General features: G+C 41.1%; 1 protein-coding gene and 1 long non-coding RNA gene across 2 annotated transcripts in view; both read right to left on the reverse strand.

The window, feature by feature from the left end:
* Positions 1-596: 596 nt before the first annotated feature.
* Positions 597-1,962, reverse strand: LOC135088111 (uncharacterized). The gene is made up of 2 exons (XR_010260960.1): positions 1,764-1,962; positions 597-828 (listed from the first exon to the last, which is right to left on the reverse strand). It is a non-coding gene; the product is annotated as an uncharacterized LOC135088111 (long non-coding RNA).
* A 571-nt stretch (positions 1,963-2,533) lies between these two features.
* LOC135088106 (uncharacterized) overlaps positions 2,534-18,001 on the reverse strand; it is a 58,172-nt gene continuing 42,704 nt past the window's right edge. Inside the window, exons 2-6 of the mRNA XM_063982995.1 lie at positions 17,548-17,771; positions 13,054-13,198; positions 4,153-4,272; positions 3,289-3,426; positions 2,534-2,722 (exon numbers count right to left, since the gene is read on the reverse strand). Of these exons, the coding sequence (XP_063839065.1) occupies positions 2,568-2,722; positions 3,289-3,426; positions 4,153-4,272; positions 13,054-13,198; positions 17,548-17,771 (782 nt within the window). The 3' untranslated portion in view covers positions 2,534-2,567. The remainder of the gene's footprint in view (positions 2,723-3,288; positions 3,427-4,152; positions 4,273-13,053; positions 13,199-17,547; positions 17,772-18,001) is intronic.

Genomic DNA, 18,001 nt, shown 5'->3' on the forward strand with positions numbered 1-18,001 from the left:
CCGACTCCCAATCCCGAAATAGGCAATTTTCTATGAATACGCTTAGTCATTGATCTCCTCTATAGGTCTTTATGCAGGGTTTCTATGGCGTGGCCCTTTTTATAAAAATGTTTTTAATGGATTTTGGAGGTACTTACTAGTTTTCGGCTCGCAGAAATAGTTTCTGTCGTACCTACAAACAAAGGCAAGGGGAATGTGAGGTATGGGCGCGAGTAGTAAAAATGTTGGGGTTGTTGAATATGTAGTGAAAATGTTTATTGTCAAAATTGGCGGTAACATTTTTGTGATGTGAGGTAACGACAGACCAAATTTTTTGTAAACTTCGTCTGCAGACCCTAGGCAACTTAAAGACAGTTTGGTAATTGGTTTGATCAACAAACAAATCGAACCTTATTCAGCTATAATTATGCAGTTTAGCTAATAGCCACTTCACTTACAAGTCACTTAGCTTTTAGTAGACAAAGAAATAAGGGATATTTAAAGTGATCCAAAGTTAGAGTCAATGCATACCCAGAGCAACAGCGCCGTGTATCCATCGCCTACAACTTCGGTCCAATCATCGTGGAGTCGGGAATAAAACCGAATAATACAAACAATAAGCCAAAAATGTTTAATGTCATACTTTAAATTTACATTGCGTTTATCGTTAACACCAAAAACTGGACACCCACGAGCGTGCGGCGCGCGCGCCTCCACTAGACGAGTAAAAATTCCCTAAAAAAACCTTCGCTAAATCAGGTAGTACATACATGATAACCGGATAGAACCGCCCGCCGGCGGCGTGGGGGCCGGTACGGCGCCCCCGCCCTGCGGGCCCGACCGGGCCGCCTGCAACAAGCGGGCCATGTCAGCACATTCACACAACTAAAGCCCGGTCCGTGAGCACGTAGAATCCCGTCCAATGACCCCAAGCTGCTGTGCGACGCGCGCCCGCAGTGAGTGTGCGAGCGCGACAGCAATATAATTACGCGCGAGCGATAAGGATGGGTAGCTTGGGGTCATTGGACGGGATTCTACGTGCTCACGGACCAGGCTCTAGACACTATTACTAGACAGGCTGTCTGGAACTTAGGCATTGACATAGGTAACAAATCTCTTCTTCTTGTCGTGTCGACAACAAACCTACACAGTGTCAGCCCAAAACTCAAGCCCAAGGTAACAAATATGATATGAACATTGACTGCCTGAAGTGGAACTTGAACCTACCAATTGTCAAACATAAGCGAGCGAGGGTAGCTGCATTGCTAGCCTCACCGGCAATTTGACATCATATAATTTAAACATGTTAATGGAATACCCTCATCAGCAGGTCATGTGGTTTCCACTGCAGGAGTACGATACTCTATAATGTGCGAAAAGCAAACTGAATTCCTCATGCTGTCCAGAGGGGTTGAAGTGGTCTGACTGATGTTCGCAAAAGTATTCGTCCTTTAGTCGCCATCCACGGGAAGAGTGGGCGAGGTCATATTTTATTCTGCTGAAACAATACTACCTAGTCCTAATTGTGATTTTTCCGACCGTGAAACGTAATGTGGGCAGGCCTCCTACTCGGTGGACCGACACGATCTAGTGAATGTCGTGGAAAGCATCTAAATGTGGGCAGCGCAATAATACCCGCTGCGAAAATCATTGAGGAGGCAAGCAGTGGACATCTTTTTGCTGAATCGGAATGAAGAGTATGCGTGGATGAAGTGCAAATAAGAGAGGGTCATGCTCCTGCAGTAAAGACCAGACATTCTGATGATGATGATGACGTCACTCACCTAGACGAACCATTCGTCCTTATGCGGGGCCGCGGCGCTCAGCGCAGCGCCCGCGCCCGCAGGCGGCCCGGGCGCGCCCAGTCTGATGATGATGATGGTGACGTCACTCACCTAGACGAACCATTCGTCCTTATGCGGGGCCGCGGCGCTCAGCGCAGCGCCCGCGCCCGCAGGCGGCCCGGGCGCGCCGCACTGTACCCGCGCGGGCCCAGTCTGATGATGATGATGGTGACGTCACTCACCTAGACGAACCATTCGTCCTTATGCGGGGCCGCGGCGCTCAGCGCAGCGCCCGCGCCCGCAGGCGGCCCGGGCGCGCCGCACTGTACCCGCGCGGGCCCAGTCTGATGATGATGATGGTGACGTCACTCACCTAGACGAACCATTCGTCCTTATGCGGGGCCGCGGCGCTCAGCGCAGCGCCCGCGCCCGCAGGCGGCCCGGGCGCGCCGCACTGTACCCGCGCGGGCCCAGTCTGATGATGATGATGGTGACGTCACTCACCTAGACGAACCATTCGTCCTTATGCGGGGCCGCGGCGCTCAGCGCAGCGCCCGCGCCCGCAGGCGGCCCGGGCGCGCCGCACTGTACCCGCGCGGGCCCAGTCTGATGATGATGATGGTGACGTCACTCACCTAGACGAACCATTCGTCCTTATGCGGGGCCGCGGCGCTCAGCGCAGCGCCCGCGCCCGCAGGCGGCCCGGGCGCGCCGCACTGTACCCGCGCGGGCCCAGTCTGATGATGATGATGGTGACGTCACTCACCTAGACGAACCATTCGTCCTTATGCGGGGCCGCGGCGCTCAGCGCAGCGCCCGCGCCCGCAGGCGGCCCGGGCGCGCCGCACTGTACCCGCGCGGGCCCGCAGGGAGCGCCCAGTTTCCCGGCAGCCGAGTGTCGCCCGCCGGGGCTAGCGGCTTGCCGGCGCCGGCGCCGTTGCTGCTCGCCATTTGTTGCACTGGAATCACATGAACACGCCGTGTCAAAGATAGGCAGAAGGAAGATCACTGTCTCTCTCCGCGATGATATAAATAAAGGGCAGAATATGAAAAGGACAACGAAAACAATCTTCACCACATAGCTTCAGTTTTATCAGGATTTAGAGTACAGCTTGCCCATTAATCAAAAAGAGAAGTTTATCTACTTCTCTTTATACTTATACTTAGAGACAAAACTATTCAGACTGAAGGGGCATTTGGCTGATCATTGTTCATGAAGTCACAAGACCGTAGCGTGATCACAGCACGGGGCGTCCTCTAGCAAAACAAAGTAATGATCAACTCAGTAGCTTAAGGAAAAGAATGCCCGTTGGTCGAACTCGGTGGCTCGCATCCGAAGATACCTATATCCAAAAGATTGAAACGCTATTCCGACTAACGCGCTATTAACTATTAATCGGAATAGGATTCCAGTACAATATATGGTTGATTATTGACAAGTAACCCCCCATAATGTCAAAATTCAAACAAGAAATTCATAGCCTGAAAAGAAAGAAGAAAAGTGTGTGTAACTGTGTATACTCACATTGTAAGTGTGTCCGCTGCGCAATGGTGCGGCGGCGGCAGTAGCAGCACAGCACGGCGCCCGCGCCGCCCAGCGCCAGCGCCGCGCCGCCCGCGCCCAGCGCCAGCCACGCGTTGCCGACGCCGGCGCCGCCGCTCTCTGCACCACATAGGCCACGTCACAGCAGGACAACAGCGTCACCAACAGGACAACAGCGTCACAATCAAGGTAGGGGGCACCATTGTGACACTGTCCATTTTATTAACTATCAGCTCACAACAGCGCGCATTTGGTAGCTCGAGACTTGAACTAAAAACGCGCACTGTTACGAGATCGGTAGTAAATAATAAGTTACAAAAAATCGAAAACATCACAACTCTCCTCTGTTACAACTCACTTCGGTCTCCCCTATACGACACAATCAGAACACCATTGCAGTATCATGACCAGTGTCTATACAAGTATTCCTTGCACCACCGTTACAGAAAAGGTTTTATTCTACACCATGACAGATGGAAAGGGTCTATGTTCCCAGCAGTGTTCAACTACTTACCTTTTAAACCAAAGTGGTCAGTGAGTTGGGGAACAGTTGGAAATATTATTACCGAGGACTATAACCAAGAACATAACATACATAGGTTTTGGGAATGTGTGATCAGAAAAACTGAAGAGCAGGGTAGAGATAGTAGCGATTAATGCTAAATGGTCTTACTCATAGGTGCATCTAAACATTGATTGACGGTGCAGTTGGTGGATGTATACTAATGGTTAGGTGAACTCCTGATCAGCGATCTAGATGTGCTGCTTAACCGAATGATGGTGAATGGTGCGTCTACTCCTCGCCGATGGATGGTGGTGGTGGCGCCGCGCCAGACGGCGTCTTACCGGGGCAGGCGGCGGCGTCCTCATCGGAGCCGTCGGCGCAGTGGTCCACGCCGTCGCACATGAGGTCAGCGCTCACGCAGAACTCCCGCTGCTTGCATCTGAACTCCTTGCACCCGTGCTCTGTGGCAAGCAGAACTAACATAAGTTCAAAATCAAAGAACGGACAAATATGGCAGGAATGTGTATAATAACTATTTTTTAATTTACATAAGATGCTAGCCATTCTACAGGTAGTATTGATAAATGAGTACGAGTATAACGCGATTTGAGTTGTAATCTTCAATTCATTTAAATTCTAGCTACCTTTGAAACAACAAACGGGTAAAATGTTAAGTATTGTCATATTGCCATGTTTTTTCAGCCACATGATGTCCACTGCTAAACATAGGCCTCCCTCAATAATAATGATGTCGTGACAGTTCAAAATTTTCAGAATGAAGTACTAAAATCAATCGAAAAACCCCTTGAAAGCCTTGTTCAAACACGTCAGCTGCAAAACCTTGCCTGAAAAATTGACAATAAAACCGCTGACGCACCGTAGAAAAAATCAATCCACGTCAAACGACGCAAACAATGGCGCCCTAACGAGCTCCCGAAACAGATTTGATTCGCCAACCAATGTTCCCGTCAGCACTCCGAAATTGCCCGATGAAAAATTATAAGCGTTTTATAATTTCTAACATTTGACTCTTGAGAGGATCAGCCACGTTTGATCGCCGCTGTCTTGTGGGCTTTGTCCGCAGTTGATTGGAGCACAAAAAGTTCAATTTAGGGTCCTCTTTTTTTTTTTACCATTTTATCTCTAGTGTTCAGAATCAAATATATTTTGTTAGCGTTTTCAAACTGGAGCTAGCAAACATGTTTCGATCCATGTGAAGGTTCGCGGCATGCATATGCTTATAGGTGTTTTTTGTAACTCTTAACTGGTGGCATTTCAATTGACTCGCAAGAAATTATTTCAGGCCACTCCGGATATCATATTCCGGTGAAGTTACTATAACTTTTGTCATCTACAAAATTTTTGTCATTATTATGTAGTTGTCATCAAAATATCATTCCCCTTGTACGAAACAGATATAATCGTGGCTCACTAGACCATTTCTCGCAGACTACTCGACGACTAGCAACTCTGTTATTCCAAATTGGCTTCACGAGAACAAAAATGTGCTGTAGGGCGCCGCCCTGGGCGTAATTCAAGGGCGCATTGTTCCCGGTGACTGATGGAGGGTGCTCCGCTGGGTTTAACTCGGCTCATATTTCAACCTGGCGCAATTTAAATCCAGACGAACCGTGCTACATGTCTCTGCTAATAATTACCTTTGCAATTAAGATCTTTTATATTGAGTTATTTGTTTCTTTTACTGAGATTGTCAAGATGTACAATCAGCATTAAAATAGTTAGTGATATCCAAAGTGGCCAAAAAAATTGACAAAACAACCTTATTGAAATTGTAACAAAGACGTGTTGCCAACTTTTTGGCTACTTTAGGTGTCACGAACTAGTAGGTATTTGAAGCGGACTGTACTCGTAGTAACTTAAATATTTTACGACTTTAGATACATAATTTCTTTTAAATTCCTCTGGCTACATCTCTCTACACGAAACAATGTCCACAAGCAAAAGTTTTCATGCGCAAACAGCTAAGTGTTGGACTAGCAACAATCCCGAAGTTACAATCTCAAGAAGTATGCAAGGGGCCAGCGGGGCGTGTGGCAACTATGCCCCGCCGGGGAAGCTGCCCAAACTTCCGTCACGGTTCATTATCGAGGGGTGTGACAACACCACTTCCCTTTCTAGAACAATCATTAGCAAACTTAAAAGCATTTGTACACTTGGCCTTTAAAAATTAGTAAAATTCATACCATATTTTATTTTCCATTTTCATGCCACTGCATCCCATGGTCTTGATAGCATTGTAGATATACTTATTGATAGAATATCATACCTACCTAATAGTTTTTAGTATGACAGCTTGAATTAAATATAAAATAGGTATTAAAATCAAATTCTTATCACAGTCCATCCCAAAAAAAAGAATTTCTATTCACGTTCTAAATCTGTATGTTATGAACTCAAATGCTTTACACGAGTTCCATGTAAAAACTTATGTGTACTCTTATGTTTTTTTTTCAAAGTTTTCAAATAAGTATGTACCCTGTATGGTTTGAAATCTGTTTATTTATATTATGTCCAATAAGTAAGTCCTTCATTCTCTCTTCTCTCATCACCACGAAAAACAACGCCGTTTCGAGGCCCGAGTTTGATGTCTCATATAAAATTATTACGATCCCCTCGATCTAATGACGCTTTTTATTTCCCCGATAAATGCCAATAAAATCGTATTACTTTTAATAGCACGTCAGGAATGTCTTTCAGGCCTTTGAGAAGTCCAATAATACTGTTTTCTGTTTCTTTGACGAGACGTATCCGGGATCGCCCTGGGAAATCTAATACCATTACAGCAATCGGATGACAAATAATTCCATGTTCCTTGAGTTTCCAATTTGAATGAGCTTGATTGGTCTCAAAGGTCCTTAAGCCATGACAAATCAATAAAAACACTTATTCAGCATAAACACAATTTTGTTTTAAAAACTTAAACGATTTTTTCTCTTTCTTGGAATTGTGCGAAGCGATAAAAATAAAATTGAGAATAGCATCGGTTTTCATGCAAATGTAATTTACGCAAATAAGGCTGAAGGGTCAAAATTAGAGTGAAATTCGTAAAAACAACAATTAACTTGAGTTCGCCTGCCCTAAGTGTAATTACGGGTCTTTTTTGCTTGTGTTTGCTTTAATTTGAATTCAACACATCAGTTGCACGGCGCTATTTGTTTAGGTCGCGCTCTGATCTTCAGTTGGTATTCATTTTGAACATCAAAGTCGTTATACTATACCAGCCAGTTATAGGTATACAATTAATTAGATTTTCAACCATGTGTTGACAAGCAAGTTCAGAGAAAGTACCTATTTATTTATTTATTTTTTTGATCGAATTACATTATCACTAAAAATAATACTGGCAAAACAGTCAGAAAGGCTAGGCATTTTACAATTTGTCCTAATCGCTGACATACAAACACCTCGTAATTAAATTTGCAAAAACGAAAGTCAAAATAAAGACGTATTTACACATGAACATAATAACACATAGAACAAGTACCCTAGCTCCTTTGCGCTGCCAAAACAAACTTTGCGAATATGATCCATCCCCGGGGATCCCTTTAAGACAGGCCTGTTCCCAGATCTCTTTGCGAGTGTATTTTTCCAGGCGGCCGAGCAGAAAACTTAATTGCTGCTACAGCTCAGAAGATATGCGCACGCACCGCAAAGGATACGTTTGAGCGTACACAATTTAATTGAAGCGCCTGTTTCTTTGTTTGCTATCAAAACCATTGTGTTTAGATGTAGCTACATACTTCGTATATCTTAGTTTGTCCTTTGTTTTGTTTTAGCCTCAATTGTTTTGAAATGTAACATATTAGGTGGGAGTAACACGAGTATGCTCCTTGTTGAAAGTTCAATTCCATTTTGATGAACTTTTCCTATTCTATCTCGTGAGTTGCGATTATAATCGTTCGTTCGTTCGTTTCAGCCGAAAGACGTCCACTGCTGGACAAAGGCCTCCCCCAAGGATCTGCTTCGCGATTATAATAAATGCTATTAAACTTTAAGAGCCACCATAAGCGTCAATGGCTCATCCAGGCCGATCGATCGAGGCTTAACGTGACATAAAGATGGACGGTAATTTTGGTAGTCTTCAGTGTAAGTAAATATTATTTTAATGAAAATTTTGTAGGTATCAAGCAACAATTAACGTTACAGACGTTAACGTGTCCACGGAAATCACAATTACGTACAATTCAAACAAACTGGTAGAAGTAACTGCACAATTCGTACAAATGATTACTGAGGGCTAATTCCGGTGGAGTAACTCGCAGATATGACGTCATAAAGTTTATGCGCCATTATCATCACAATATCGCCGAAGGGGAAGGGGAAGGGGACGGGGATGGGGCGAATAAAGATACATCCGATGCGTATTACGAGTATTACGGCCCCGTCAACGGGGCCTAATTGATTTTTGTAAAAAGATTCTTTCAAGATTAGTTGCCTTGGATTGGCATAAAATTATATCGTTGTCTTGGAGGCATATTTGACGCCGTAACAGCACGTGACACGTCACACGGTGGATCGAGCCCATACAAGGTGTTGGACATGGTGCTTTAAATGCAACTACTTAAAACAAGATTGATTTGCATATAAATTGAAAGATGAGACTTCATTCTATCAAATATCACTAATATCAAGTCATGATCTACTATCATAGTTATGTGGTGCGACCGTAAAGTGAACAAAGTCAAAATCATGGATTTTCTGACTTCTGTTTGTATTGTCAATTTATCCAATTTCGTTCACTGGTTTTATGTTATTACTTATTAATGTATTATCTTATACCTTTATCTTAATCTGTGTGTTAAAATGAGTGCCTAAAAAACTTCTAGCTTGGCTATTTTGACGTATTTTTAAAAGGTATTTTTTTTAATGAAAACTGCGTATTTTAGTTGACATCTTGGGCGATCTTTAACAAACCATGAATGAGAGATGATAGATGACAACGTGGGCGATATTATTACTCAGTTTTTAGACCCTTATTCATCCCTATTTTCGAGAAAATCACAAAAAACTAAATAAAAGCGCCTCATTTTTCCGCATAGCAAAATTAACTTAGGTAAAATTCGTTACACTAAAATAATGTCAGGTAAACCAAAGATGTTTATTTTGGTTTATGAGTTGTTTATCGTGTGCAATTCAGTAAAAATACTCATTAAAATGAAAAACCTCAAGTCAAATAGAGATTTGTATGCATTATTAAAAACCACGATGAAAGATCGCGCTAGTTCTTTAGCTAGGATACTAGAGCTGTTTTCGCATACACTCTCTTCAGATAAACAGAGGTAAGTACTAACGTAGTTAATACTTTATGAACATAAAGAAATACTATAAAACAGATATAGTAAAAAAATCATATTGTCATCATCTCAAAAGATTGTCGTTGAATTTAGTACATACCATACATACATTTTGTATGTATTTTTTTCTTCATTTATGATTGTGTTAGGTAGGTACTGAGTTACACATTTTATTTATCAGATAACTATAAAAAAAAAACAATAATTTCATTGACATTGTTTGTCGCAAGAAGAAGTAGTGTCATTATAATGAGCACCAGTTTTTAGCTACAAACGTAGATTGGCTTAGGCAATCTGTTGATTGGAGTCAGTTTTGTAGTCCGCTAAGTCCCTATAAAATTGCATTAGTATGTATCTAACAGCTAACAGAATATAAAATCAAGCTCGACAAAATCGAACAAAGTGATTGTGTGCAATGAAAAATCAGGCGTTTGCAAAAACATTTCTTTCATAAGTTTAACACTTAATGAGAATAAATTTAGAGTATTGTTAGATTATGTATCTAACAGTTAACAGAATATGAAAACAAGCTCGACAAAATCGAACAAAGTGATTGTGTGCAATGAAAAATCAGGCGTTTACAAAAATATTTCTTTAATAATTTTAACACTTAATGAGAATAAATTTAGAGTATTGTTAGACTATGTTACTCTTTAAATATGGAAACAGACCAAAATGAGTGAGTATTTGCTTTTAATTGAACAATAAATACAAGTTTTTCATCACTATATTTTAAGATTTTTTTTCACTTATATTAATTGCCATCTAATAAGTAAAATCTATCACATTAGAAAGATAAACTTGTCAACCTTACACTGTAAAAATTTGAAGTTACTACGTTGACGCAATCTCATTTTATTTTAAAAACACTGAGTAAGGAAGCGATGTCCAACGCTTTGTATGGGCTCGATCCAGTGTGCGTCAATCTAAACAATTTATAGCGAAGTATTGCCTACTGTAATGCGCTTCCTTAACTTTAAAGAAATGTCTAAAGCGTGCTCACTCGAATAGCAAGTAGATCTCTCCACTGCTTCATATTCCGGTTTCAGTCTCACAATATTGTCCAGTGCTGAGCGATGCAGATTCGTATGCGGCGCTCCTAATCTGCTTAGGGCGGGGCAACGACCGCACCAGCGTCACGGGCGGATTGTAGGGCGATTCAGATAACCGCAAATGCTGTCTGCTGTCCTCACCAGTCGAGGGTCGGCAGCTGATTGATATCGCCATGTCGATTCGAACGGCAATTTGCGGCTTCATTGTATGAGCTTACCGCAACAATAACGTTATTATGACAGATTAAACATGCCAAATGTTTAATTGGCGCTTACATTGGAACTAATCTCTAATCTCTCTCATTTTATAACTCTCATTGCATATTTATGGCGAAAAGGATACTGTTATTTTAAGTTAGGCATTTTTAGTGTTTTAAATAATAGATTTCTGAATTAGATCTTTTAACAGTAGCACCACAGTGGCACTCAGAAATGACTGTAGCAACAGTTTTGAATATTTTGTGGTTTTACGCGGCAGACAAACACCATAAATCGCGCGCCTCACACGATTTCCATGTCGCATGAGCACGAGCTTGCGAGCACACGAATCGTACAATATAATGCCACTCGTCAGACAATAAACGCGAGGGCAGCGGTTCTCAAGCAGCTCCCTTGGCTTGTTAAGTTGTCTTCAAGTGTAATGAAAAATTCAAGTAAAATGCAAAAATCTTAATAGCTATGTAGAGCTCAACTAAGTAAATATGTTTTTATTAGATTTATTATTTTAATATATGGATGGCAAGTTTTATCAATTGTATTTGTATGTAAACGTACAGTATTAAATTCTTGAATTTAATTTAAAAAAATACAAAAATATGCCTGTTTTACATATTTCATTAATTTTAGACGTTTTCTTAGATTTGTTACTAATTAAAATTACATTACTTTGTGATGCTTTATTAAAATATAATCATGTGTTTAATTTAAAATTTTAAGTTATGACTAAGTAGCCCATTTGCTCTACAAGACAGAATGTTGGTTCTAATGTTGAGAAGCACTACCAACTACAAGTTTCGCGACCATAAAGAGTTGACATACACTCATTCGCGAGTCGCAACAGGTTCATTCATGTGATTGGGGAGAAAAGAAAACCGACGAGGGTGTGTAATAAAAAATATAAGGGCGGAATGCTGCCCGCCTGAGGATAAATAAACATGGGCCAAATTAAAGAGGGCCGTGTTCGTGACAGCGTTTGTGCGACTCCAAGTGTTTGTTAGAGCCACGCCCGTGGCGGATTATTGCTTTATTTGTTTTTTATATATAAACGATTTGGAGGCGCATGATCTGCTGACATATCATAGTCATACATTAGACCAATGTTGGGAAACGCTCCGTTTTCATTAAAATGATAAACGTATATTTTTCTGTAGCATTACAAGCAAAAATCATAGTCTTACCAGAAAACTGAAAAACTAAATTAACAAAAAAATTGGTAAATAAGTGAACATCCAGAAGCTAAATTTGAATTAATCATTGAGATGTGGTAGTGCACTTTCAGTATAAGTATATTACTTCAAAAACCACTCAAAAGCATTTTAAGCCAAGCAAAAGCTCCTCACACTTGGAAACCCCAATGCTTTATTAACGACTTCGTGGAAGCTCAGTAGTTGTTCGTGACGTATTACATAGAACCTTTTCGCTCGAGTCGTTATTCAATCCCACATGCTCGTACCTGAGTCCGGCGACCTCTCATTATTAAACCTTCGGACCGGACTCACTCGGGTAATTTGAAAATTGATGAACTTCATGCCCTCGGGGAAGGGTGCCGTATTACATATTTAAGCCAGGGGAAAACAGAAAAGTTGTATGTAAAAAACATATATTACATGGGGAATAAAGTTGGCTCGTAAACCAACTTGTTCATCTCTGGAATATATGACGGGAATTTGGGACAAATGATGTAGAGATAGGAGGCCCACTTCTCTGTAATGTTTTTATGGTTTCGTACTTTACTCGTATAAGGAAAAATGGAACATCGTTAGATTACGTTCATGTTCGTCTGCGTATTTCTACATGGATATTAACAAATATATTTTTTTCGCTTTATTCGGTATATTTAGTTTTTTCAGTTCCCTTCTCTACTTCTGAGTAATAAAGTCCTCTTCACAAACTTGATGCGTTTTTGAGCTTCATAAAAAATACAAATGAACTCTTTTTTCCTTTAGGAAACCGAATAAACTCAAGGAGTGGGGTAACTGGCAGGTGTACCCACTGTGTCACACTTTATTGTGATTTGAGGTGGGCTGTAAAAATGTTTCATGCCTTGCCAAATTGCGACATTTGAACAATTTGTCGATTTTTGTACAACGCCGGCGATCCTCGAGTTTTTGATGTCGGTTTTTGACGACAGCGGTGAATTGAAAATTTAACGATCCAAGTCTTTCACGAAGTATCATAAATCAGTAAAAAATAGCTTACAAGTGACCCAAGACGCCAGAATGTTTTGTTAAGTTATACGGGCGGAAGCTAATTTACTTAGATACTACGAGTAATACAGTAAAAGAATTTTAATGAATAACAGTTTTTAAATAGCAGAGACTGTTAGATCACAGTTAGATCTAGACGCTTGACACCTCAAAATATACAGGATTAAAGAATTTAGTAGAGTCCTTCCGTAAGCAATTTAAAATAATTCGAGTTCCATCAGTGCTTCAGTTGTTGGTAAAAGAATCATGGATATAATGAAGACCTACGAATATATCCCAACTTCCCAAGAAAGGCACAAGATGTTGTCAATAGATGATAGCCAGAAGTCAAGGGTTCTGTTAGTGGCCATCTAGAAGTTGCTGTTCATTAGTTCCTCGAAACCACTTCATCAAAAATTGTCATAGCTGTAAGCAAACTGTAAAAATAAATCAGAACAGAAGATACTTACTAGGGTCCTTGACTGACGTGATGACCAGCTTGAACCCGTTGGCGTCCGTGCCCCAGTTGTCGGTGACGTACTTGAGGGTCACGAAGTTGCTGCGCGTGAACAGCGCGCCCACCTGCTGCTTCGTGTTGCGGCACGACAGGTCGGCCTGTGGACAAGGACAGGGGAGTCAATTAGACAAGTTGGTCAGGGGACAAGGGCAGGGGAGTCAGACATGTTGGCCAGGAGAGAAACGCAGAAGTTGATAAGACAGCTGGCTTGGAGACAAAGGCAGAGGAATTAATAAAACAGATCTACGGGAGGACAGTTAAAGAAGTTAAAAACAGTAAGGTCTAAGGACAAAGGCAGAGGAGTAGATAGGATAGGTCGGCCAGGTATAAAAAGCAGAGGAATAGAGGAGACAGGTTGGCTCGGGGACAAAGGCAGTAATTGATAAGACAGCTGGTTTAGGGACAAAGGCAGAGGAGTTAATAAAACAGATAAAAACAGTTCGGTTTGAGGACAAAGGCAGAGGAATGAAAAGGACAGGTTAGCCAATAGAAAAAGTTCGGAGGTAGCAAGACAAGACAGCCTGGAGACAAAGACAGGAGAGTTAATAGGACAGGTTGGCCAGAGGACAGAGTCAAAAGTGGATAAGATAGGTTGGCTCGGGGACGAATCAAATCGAATCAAATAATTTTATTTGCAGAACAAAATGTCATGATAATAGAGGTATACAGTATCTGAGAAGATAGATAGATACAAAGATAGAGAAGATAATAGAACTGCAGAAAACATAAGCCTGATGGCAAGGCTCCAGAGATGTCGGTTGTGTTTCTTAAACTTTGATTGAGCTCACAAATGGTTATAACTAGGTGTTCAAGTCTAAATCCAAGTATAAAGAATTGTACGAACTGAAAATGTTTATGTATCTGCTGATCATCAACCATCAAGATGATAAGGTATCTGTATCAAAACCTCAAGTGTTTCATTTCCTTGTAGGTATTTAAATATGTGTACTCGTACCTATCACTAATTCAACTGAGTCATATCAACTAAACAAGCGATTCCAATTCGACACAAGTCGTATCTTTAGTCCTTCTTACCCTAGTTATCACAACTGCCCCTAAGTCTCATCAACTATTATCAACCACCTAAAGAATTGATTATAAAACCCGATTGAAGATAATACATAAATCACGATTTCAATCTAAAACCAATCAACGAGAATTCAAATCAAAACGAATTCCAATATTTGAATTTAGTAAAATGTAGAATTAAACGAGTAATCCCCACGACTCGGAATGCCGATACTGATCGAAACCCATTTGGAGTGTAACTCAATTCGTTGTATCAGTGAATTGGTGCCGCTGCACCGCGCGCCATTACCGGAGCATCGCTCAAGTCTGCAAACAAGCGGCCGGCTGATCGCTCAGGCGCCGGCAATATTTCCCCCATCGACTCCGGCTTACTGAGCGATGCCCGCATTATTTCGCTGTCATATTTCAGCGAGAACGATCGCAGAGACGTGACGGCCCAGGATTTAGTGGGGATCCTGCGCCGCTATACATCACCCCCCACCCCTCCGCGATTCAAAGGCGTTACCGGACTTTTGTACAACGTCCCACTTTAATAAAGATCGGGCGCGGGTTGATATTAAAAATTCTTCTCTATAAAATTTCAGCTGGATTAAAGCGGGAATTAAGATGGGAAAGGGTTTTGTTATGCAAACTATTGTCTCGTCGTTGCTTTAACTTACGACGGGTAAAGAAATTCTCAATCTTTAATCACGCAGCGTTTCATGTATTTTTAAAGGCAGCTTTATATAGTGCCTATTTAATATGCGGCTTAAGGCGAGACAGAAGTACAGAAAATGCCAACCGAGCTGAGCAAAATGGCACTTTTTACAGCTATAAAGAAGCAGGAGCTTCTGAAGATTTTAATTAGGATTCAGTGCAAGCGAATGGAGCCATAAAAGAAGCTACTGTTATCTTAAATATCTTAGGAGCAAATTTTAACATCGATCACGTCCCGTTAATTAGTATGCCGGCGGCGTCGGTGTAATACTCAATATAGCAGAAGCTATCGAGAAGAAATCTTATAAGATATCAGCGACGAGCGCCGCATTATTAACTGCGGAGCTCAATTTCGGTGCACTTAAGATTGTCTTGGAACTAACTTAGACGTTTAACGAAGAACTCGTAGTTGAGCAGACTAAAAGAGTGTTCTTTAATACTCTGCTGAATGGTACGACGTGAATAATATTTTTCTTCATATACATAGACATCTCAAGAGACAAAATCCCAAATTATTGTCACAATCCCAAATTATTAACACAAATTATCGTAGAAAAATTCAATCATTAGAACTAAAATAAATTCTGTATTTTACCTCTTTACCGAACCTCTTTACTTTTTTACATTTCTTGGTAGGTAATTGAAGTAAAAGCATATTGTGTCAACTGCGATAAAGTTTTTAACTACTTATACTGATACATCATATTAGAAGTTCAGATGTTCGTATTTTTACGATGCACTTGTCCGCTCAGCGCGTCAGCACATCGTCGCCGGGACAGCAGGTGCGCGTCGCGCGCGTGTGCAGTCAATTTAAGTTCGCGTCTGTTGCCGGAGTAGTTCCAGCATTGTTCGCTCTGAATTTAAACTAATCAATGTTTGCAGTTACGGCAACATCTGCTTTAATTGAATTTGTACGTGCATTACACTCCCGGACTCCAACTTTTACATTAAACTTGCATGAATGAATCATAAAAGCACCAAAATGTTCAAAATAACTAAGTAGTCTTAAAGAAAAAGCTTATAAGAGCTTTAGATAATTTGAAGAAATCCCATCAAGGTTTGAAACCGAACCATTTAACTTAAGCCGTATCGATTTCGATGTCCCTGCCGAATTCAACAGGCTTTGCGAGCACTTCGCAACTTTCAGTAAGCTCATATTATATCCAATAAAACGTCAAAGTTCCCTCAAATTTAGAGTAACAATTACGAATTTCCATTCCAAATGGCTTCTGGCGAGTAACCGGCGGACATGGATGAGGCAAACTTTCGCGAAGTTGTGCCGTTGAGGCTCGGGACAATCCGAGTTGGAGCATACGCTAACTTAACGAATCGCCAAGTGCGTTTGGCACGACGCCTTCTTTTGTTGGAGTGGGTACAATGGCATGCTATGTAACATTGTGTTTGAATAAAATTATATTGTGGAAATCTTCATGCACAATGTAGAAATCTCGACTGTTATTAAAAATAATCAAGCTGTCGAGAAAAATATATTTTTGTGTACTGCACTAAGTAAAATAGATATTAAGATAAGCCCCTTACTTCTACTTAAAACAAATAATAATTTATTAAAAGATGAACCCCAATCGCTCGGAAATAATTAGAGAATGTCCTTCGCCGCGCATAATCACGGACAATGGAAGGCGTTACAGAAAATAAACGCCGGTCCGAAACTTACCGGGTTTACAATACACCGGCCCCCGAACTTTGAGAGGTCTTTGTTCAAAAGGTCGTATTGTCCGAAACTTCCTGAATTTGAATTTAAAATTTGTGAAGTTGCGTTCTCGTCTGCGTGTTAATTATTTGGAAGGTGGGAACACCTGACGTCTGCCTATCGCCTCACCATTCTCACGGCAAATTACCTAGCTGAAACTTCAGAAGTGGCCGTACAATTTCTTATTTGACGAAGTTTATTTGTGATTGTAACTTTGAAGCAGGAGTATCCTAATTTAGATGCAATTATTTTCTTATTAAGCATGACACAATTACGGAACTTTTACATTATTTTGGATTGACACAAAGTTGAAATCCAAAGCTTTTTTAGCTTTGGATTTCAACTTTGTGTTCTGAAGCGCCCAAAATTAGAGAAGGTAGGTAAGTTTACGAAACTTCTCGTCGTCTGTGATCGCCGACTTAATGGACGTAGTGGAAGCATTCCATCAGATCTCATTACCGTACACCGAAAGGCATCTTTAATAAATTAAAGCGGCACGGTGACTCGTGACTCGTGCGCCCCTGATCGGGAACAAATGAGAATAATAGGGAATCGCCGGGAATTGCAGGGATAATTGCTGCCAACGACGACTTGGAATGTCTCCAAATTAGATCCTATATTGATGATATGCTCGTTAACGATCATAGTTATATCATGCTACCGAATAAATATTTCTAGAGTTTTGTTTATTTGCACAACATACATTTTAACACTTGCCAAATACAGGTTAAAACCCCATTTGAAATTTTATAATTTAATTAGAAAACCAAGAGCGATTTTTAAATCACTTTAATTTGATAGGCCACCTCTGAAGATTACTTTTTATTTTTTCATAGTTACTATGGTACTGATTTTTTCCCAGAATAAACAAAATCGGTGTTTTCTTTCAGGCGAGGTATTCTCCTTTAGACTTTTCTCGTGGAACTTTGCTTTTGTTTCTTTGAGACTATTTGAACCAGTTTAAGTAAGCAAATCTGTCTCTACATTGAAATCTGAAGTTGTCTTCCTTACCTTCGGCGGCGTGGTGGCGTGCGCGCCATCGTACACGTACAGATGGTCATTACAGTCCAGCTGCAGCAGGTCGAAGTGCAGCATGAACCGCTGCAGGATGCTGTGCGTCTGGAACGTCACCGTGCAGTCGAGGTTGCGCTCATTGCGGGACCACAGCACGCCGCCGTCCAGCTTGCGGTACTGCCGCTGGAGGAAGTGGTCCTTGCATAACGAGTCCATATAATCTGGAACAACGAGAAATATGGTCAAATATTTTCACAAGACTTCATTTAGTATATTAGAAAGATAAAATACAAATTGGGGTCAATTAACCTAAATAATATTGACTTGATTAGCACCACGTAATGCACAAGAATACACTTGGTTACTCTTTAATCTTATTTCTAAAGTCTTATTCTATTCTATTCTTTAGAATATTTTTTCTCCATGATTATAAAAGGTGATAAACTGTGTC

This window comes from Ostrinia nubilalis, chromosome 3 (assembly GCF_963855985.1).
Source record: "Ostrinia nubilalis chromosome 3, ilOstNubi1.1, whole genome shotgun sequence".
Lineage (NCBI taxonomy): Eukaryota > Metazoa > Arthropoda > Insecta > Lepidoptera > Crambidae > Ostrinia > Ostrinia nubilalis.